The following is a 6,638-nucleotide window of genomic DNA, read 5'->3' as shown; positions in this document are numbered from 1 at the left end:
GGCTCTCTGTGCACCTCAAAGCTTTCCTGACCATTTTTCTCAGTGCTCCACTTGCACCCAACCTTTCTGGTCCTTGAGCTGTACATGAGGGGATTGAGCAGGGATGTGGGGATAGTGTAGAAAAAAGACTTTGTCAAACTGTCTTGTGAGGGCTGGTCTGGGCATCCCACAGTGAAGGATGAGGGTGCTGGAGAAAACAGTGGCAGTGGTGAGAGGTCCAGGAGGAGAAGGCCTTGTGCCTGTCTACACTGGGGCAGAGCAGTGATGCATTCATGGACGTCCATGTGAACAGGAAGGGGACAAATGGCTCTAAAATGCCTCCCAGCCAGTTCTTTACCCATCGCACATACACCATCCAGGCCACAAGCTGCAGCTTCTCCAGGAGATGCTGTGGGACACGGTGTCAAAGGCTTTACTGCAGTCTAAGGACACAACACCCACAGCCCGTGTGGTGGATTCACTCCCCATGACAGACTTTCCCTCATCTGCTCAGCGGTCACCTTGTCACAGAGGGAGATCAGGCTGGTCAAGCAGGACCTGCCTTTCATCAAGCCATGCTGATTGGGCCCCATTGCTCGTCTGGTGTGTGTGACCTCACAGTCCTTTCCCAGCCGTGTTCCTGCTGTTGGCCAATCCCCTGCAGAGGCCGAAGTGACCTCACAGTGCCCTCCACACCCATTGGTTCCTACTGAACTCTGAGTTCCTGAGACACAAGTGACCACACGACATCGTACCCACCATCACCCTCCTTGTGGTCCAGTGTGTGAGCAGATCAAACTGAGCTGCTTTCATCAAATGTATCTGATAGATTTCCTATCAAGGGTTTGAGTGGAGAAACGTTCCTCAGTGGAGCTGCTGTATTTACTCTGGGACATTTTATATCTCTGCTTCTGCCTCTGATTTTTTCTTCTCCTTCCTCTGTCTATTCTGATGTGAAAGAGTTATCCAATGAAAAGATTCATGGAATCCTACAATAACGCAGGTTGGAAGAGACCCCTGAACCCCATCTCTGTCCCACTGACCTTTATGGCACCCCAAGGAACAACTGATGGCATTTGTGCTCCCTTGGGTTCATCTCACCACATGCACACACGACATGCACATTATGCGTGTGTTTACATCTCACATGTACAATGAAAACATGGACTTTTGACCTAGTGTTTCATAGAATCATAGAATGTCCTGAGTTGAAAGGACCCACCACGATCATGGAGTCCAACTCCTGTCCCTGCACAGGACACCCCACAGGTCACCCCGTGTGTCTGAGGACGTTGTCCAGACTCTTCTTGAACACTGTCAGGTTGGGGCCGTGACACCTCCCTGGGGAGCCTGTTCAGTGTCCAGCACGTCTGGGGGAAGAACCTTTTCCTCATGTCCATCCTAAACCTCCCCTGGCACATCTTCTGCCATTCCCTTGGGTTCTGTCATCAGTCTCCAGTGAGAAGAGATCAATAACTTTCCCTCCTTCTCCCCTTGTGAGGAAGCTGTAGTCACCATGAGGTCTCCATTGAGTCTTTTCTTCAGCTCCGATGCTCAGAAACCCCTTGGTTTGCTTTCTGAAGCAGAAAGGAGGAGCCATGAGCTCCAGGCAATGGGAAGGGAGACCCTGTCCCTCACACACGGCTCAGGGCTCTTCCTGGGACCGTGGGATGTGGGTGTACAAGGCCCAGGGAAGGACAACACTGGGACAACAACTTCCAGCTTCCCCATGGGGCTGCAAGGAGGCACCGAGGCCCCAGTGCCATGAGGACAACATGTCTGCTCCTGGGGTCAGTGGCAGAGACAACTGCCCTGGCCAAAGGGACACAGACCTGGGTTCTGGAGGTCCCTTCCAGCCTTACAGCACCCTTTGCCATCTCCACCACAGGCTGTTCTACATGGTCCTACCCCTGCCCCTCTTTCCCTGCAGGCTGCAGACACCCACCTCACTTCCCACCTGCTCTCACCCCAGCATTTCTGCACCTTCACTGATGTGTCTGCACCCGCACTGGCTGCTCTTTGGAACACAAACCATGGGCTGATCCAGCTCCCTCTGGGTCACCTCTTGCACCAGAGCGCTGCCCTTCCATGACGTTTCTTACTCCTCATATCCAGTCTCCACCATCCAAGTTGCACGTTGTGAGTTATTTTTTCTCTCTTTTGTTTTTTTCTGCTACTAAGGAAAACTCAACCATTTCAAAAATTGTTCTTCAAGCAGGGAACCCAATCCGTTAGGCTTCTTGTGGTCTTTTACCTGACAGAAGGCAACTAACCTCACCATGATCTTCTAAATCCCACAACTGCTGTTGTTCTTTCAGCTTCTCTGACAGACACAACCATGTTCCTGCTGCTGTCCTGTCATTTTCTCAGTGGGATGGACATGACAACCTGTCACAGCCACGTGTTTCTGGCTCAATTATTAGTTTCTGAGACACAAGTGACGTCATAATACCACACCCATCCATTCCCGTCCTTAGCGCCCCGGACCTGACCAAGACTGAAGCGTGTTCTACACAGTCCTGCACCTGCCCCTCTTTCCCTGCAGGCTGTAGACACCAATCCCACTTCTTCACCTTGCCTGAAGAGAGCCCTTGTCTCACTCATCTTGTCTCACTATCCTGCTCAAGGCCGGGTGAACCAGGGGAGGTTGTTCGTGGTCTCGACCCACCTTTTCATCACCCTCGGAAGAGCTGAAATCCCACTCTAGAGGAGAACGTGTCCAATCCCCTTCCCAGGGACAGAGGCATGTTGACCAACGTGCAATTCTCCCAATACGTGTTCCGGCCTTTCTTGAACATGGTTTTGATATCTGCTTTTTCCAAAGACCCCAGAACCTCTCTGATTACCGTGGTTCTTATGATGTCACAATCCAGAATAACAGGCAATGGTGAGGTAGCAGACTGGAGCACATGCAATGATCCTAAGGCAGCTGAGATGAATCTCATTGGGCAGTGGGGTTTGTTCCCGGAGTCACACACAGAAATGTCAGTGTCTGTCAGGTGTCCACATCTGAGCTGGCCTCATGGGCTCCTTATGCACCCAGGGATGTTCAGAGAGAGTCTGTCCCTTTTACACAGAGGCACTGGCCTCCTGTTGCCACTCCAAAAGGACAGGAGACACCTCAGCCCTGTGGTGTGTCACCCATGTCCCACGTCATGAGGAATGGACACAGGGACCTCAGTTCAAGGAAGTACGACTGCTGCATTCAGGTGATTTCCTATGGGAGGTTCCTCCCAACATGAAGTGACCTCAAGACCTTGTCTGTTACTCAGGCCTTCATGGAACCGCAAGGAATAGTGATGATGTTTGTGGTCACTTGTGTTCATGTCACCTCACGTACATGATGCACATGCTCACTTCTCATCTGTTGTCTTGGTTTAGTTAAAAACAAGTTTCTCTTTTAGTGAATTTACCTGTCAGCTAAAGCTTCATATTAGCTGCATTTTTCTGGTAAGTCAGACACATGTTTTGGTAAACATAGCAATGGAATGCGAGGTCACTGATAAGGACAGATGTACATCTTACGAGAGGGGCAACGAGAAAACAGGTGACCAGAAATTGACCAACAGAGTATAGCATCCCGTTCACGTGAATACTTCATATAAAAGTGGGAGATCATGAGGATTTCATCCCTTTTCCTTCTGGCCAACATTAGGAGAGGACCTTGCTAGTATTCCTTGAAAACTGAGGCCAGTGACAGACTGAATCCAGCTCCAGTTGGCTGCAGAGTCCAGTCCAGAACTTCGGGTGCCGGCCCCTCATCTGCATGCTGGGAATTTCAAGATTGGTTTTATATATTTTGTATTATTTTCTCTATTTTTATTGGTAGCATTAGTAAAACATTTTTAATTTTTCCAACTCTCTTCTCTCTGTCCTTCTTTCTTTCCCCATCACCTGTCCTGAGTGGGATGGGTGGGATGGGGGGAGAAGAAGGGACTAAAGAAGGAAGGCAGAGGACAGGGGGCTAACACCCACATCTGCCACAGTTGCCATCCTGCAATCCAAACCTCAACATCTGTATAAAGCAAACATGGACTGCTGAACTACTCATTCAGTGTCCCTCTGTGGAGGGAAGAACAACCTCTGTGGGTGAGAGGCCAGTGCTGGAAATGGAGGTTGTGAGGGGGCAGCTCCAGGATGATTGACCTGGGGCTCCTACCAAAGTGGTGTCCAGTGGACAGAGGCACAGCCCAGCCCTGCTCTGCTGGTCCTGCAGGTCTCTGGCAGGAGCCTGGCTGTGAGAGGACACTGCTGTGCACCAGCCCTGCACACATACACTGTTCAGCTGTACACTGGGGTTTGAATCTGTGGGACACTATTGTAAGCATATGCTTGAAGATATAAACCACCATGTATTGCCCTGAGGAGATCACCTTTCTCTGTGGAAAGGCTGTTCTGAGGCCAGTTCTGTGACACAAGTGCAGATTGCCTGTCCCTGCCTGCACCCACAGCACTGACACACAGCAGGACGGTGACCAAGCTGCCAGAGCACTCAGGTCTTGCACCAACACCAGGGATGAGAAGGAGAGTGTGGGAGTGGAACCAGAACAGCTCTGGAAGAACAAGCGCTGCTGCTCCCTGGCAGGGCTGCCAGGCTGGACTCTGTTCTCTCCTCCCACACACACAGAAACAGTCCCTGGAGCTCTAAAAAGTCTTGCAGCAAGGATATAGTGCAAAACAAATCAGTACAGGAACCTTTATTTTGTTTAGAGAAAAGGAGAACGTGGCTCATCATTTACATAGCCAGTGGTCACAAAAGAAAAGCGGACAGAGCATTACAAAGGGGATAACAACATAATCAAAATAAAAAAAAAAACTCAACAACAATAACAACAGAAAATTCATATGACAGACTGGACTTGCAAGTAGTTACATTAAAATTTTAAGTAGAAGGAGATGGGCAGTTTATTGCTTCAGGAAACTGTAAGATATGAGTTTCCAGAGGGCATCCTTGATCTCCTGGTTCCTCATGCTGTAGATGAGGGGGTTCACTGCTGGAGGCACCACCGAGTACAGAACAGACACCACCAGATCCAGGGATGGGGAGGAAATGGATGAGGGCTTCAGGTCAGCAAACATGCCAGTGCTGATGAACAGGGAGACCATGGCCAGGTGGGGGAGGCAGGTGGAAAAGGCTTTGTGCCATCCCCGCTCAGAGGGGATCCTCAGCACGGCCCTCAAGATTTGCACATAGGACACCACAATGAACACAAAACACCCAAATACTACTAATATACAGACCACAAGAAGCCCAAGTTCCCTGAGGTAGGAGTGTGAGCAGGAGAGCTTGAGGATCTGGGGGATTTCACAGAAGAACTGGCCCAGGGCATTGCCCTTGCACAGGGGTAGTGAAAATGTATTGGCCGTGTGCAGCAGAGCATGGAGAAACCCAGTGGCCCAGGCAGCTGCTGCCATGTGGACACAAGCTCTGCTGCCCAGGAGGGTCCCGTAGTGCAGGGGTTTGCAGATGGCAATGTAGCGGTTGTAGGACATGATGGTGAGAAGAGAATACTCTGCTGTTATAAAGAAGGCAAATGAAAAGAGCTGTGCAGCACATCCCAAGTATGAGATGGTCTTGGTGTCCCACAGTGAGTTTGCCATGGACTGAGGAACAATGGTGGAGATGGAGCCCAGGTCGAGGAGGGCGAGGTTGAGCAGGAAGAAGTACATGGGGGTGTGGAGGTGCTGGTCCCAGGCTATGGTGATGATGATGAGGCCGTTGCCCAGGAGGGCAGCCAGGTAGATGCCCAGGAAGAGCCAGAAGTGCAAGAGCTGCAGCTCCTGTGTGTCTGTGAATGGCAGGAGGACGAACTGGGTGATGGAGCTTCTGTTGGACATTTGCTGCCTGTGGGCATAAGGACCTGTGCAAGGAGGAAAGACAGTGACAAGTTAGGGGAAACAGGCTGTTTCTCATGGAAAACCCCCTCCCTGATGGAAGGATGTTTCAGCTCATTCTCTCTTTCTACCAAGTGAGAAAAACTGTTCATCACAGCTTAAAATACAGCTTGGGCATCAGGTTTCCATGAACAAACCTCTGGGGCAAGACCCCTTGAGTTGATATCAGAAGAAGAAGTGACCGACACTCGCACCCCAACCCCAGAGAGCAAGAACAGCAGGGACAGGTGGAGAAACAGGGAAGGACTATGCAGTGCTACCAGAAAACAAAGCAAGGACAGAAAGGCAGACGGGCATGCTGTGGAACCTTCTCCTGACCCGGCTGTGCTGCTGCCACTCACATAATGACACTGGAGAGCAAGTACTTTTAGCACCTTTTTTGAGTACCCCATTGCAGGAACCCTTCACTTGGAGGTCCGGCTGCTGAGGTGGAGACTCGTGAGCTGGACCCCATGGCTTTGGGGCAGAGGGTCTGCTGGGGAGGAGAGGAGACCAGAGGTTGCACTGGGAAATGTGTCTGCACTGCAGGGGATGGCAGAGGGGTCCTGAATCCCCTCCCCAGCATTTCAGGTCCATCTCCCTCTCCCTGCCCATGTCTGTGCTGCCTGCAGCTATGTGTCTGTCCCTGGGTCTGCTCCCTGTCAGTGTCACAGACCCCATCCCACCCGCTGTGTGCTCAGCTCTGTCCACCTCCTGGCACTGCCCAGGGGCAGCTCTGTGTGTGCAGGGGCTCAGGAGCAGCTCAGACAAGTCCTATTGAGAGC

At 51.2% G+C, this 6,638-nt stretch overlaps 1 protein-coding gene across 1 annotated transcript; it reads right to left on the bottom strand.

Annotated features, from left to right (window-relative positions):
* Positions 1-4,515: 4,515 nt before the first annotated feature.
* LOC308045764 (olfactory receptor 14A16-like) lies at positions 4,516-5,817 on the bottom strand (the record flags this gene model as incomplete). The annotated part of the gene is made up of 1 exon (XM_080353255.1): positions 4,516-5,817. The coding sequence occupies one exon, from the start codon at positions 5,815-5,817 to the stop codon at positions 4,885-4,887; it is 933 nt and encodes a 310-aa protein (XP_080209381.1). The 3' UTR covers positions 4,516-4,884.
* Positions 5,818-6,638: the final 821 nt, after the last annotated feature.

This window comes from Nesoenas mayeri, assembly GCF_963082525.1.
Source record: "Nesoenas mayeri genome assembly, chromosome: 14".
Classification (NCBI taxonomy): Eukaryota; Metazoa; Chordata; class Aves; order Columbiformes; family Columbidae; genus Nesoenas; species Nesoenas mayeri.
This window is presented reverse-complemented; position numbering and strand designations above follow the sequence as displayed.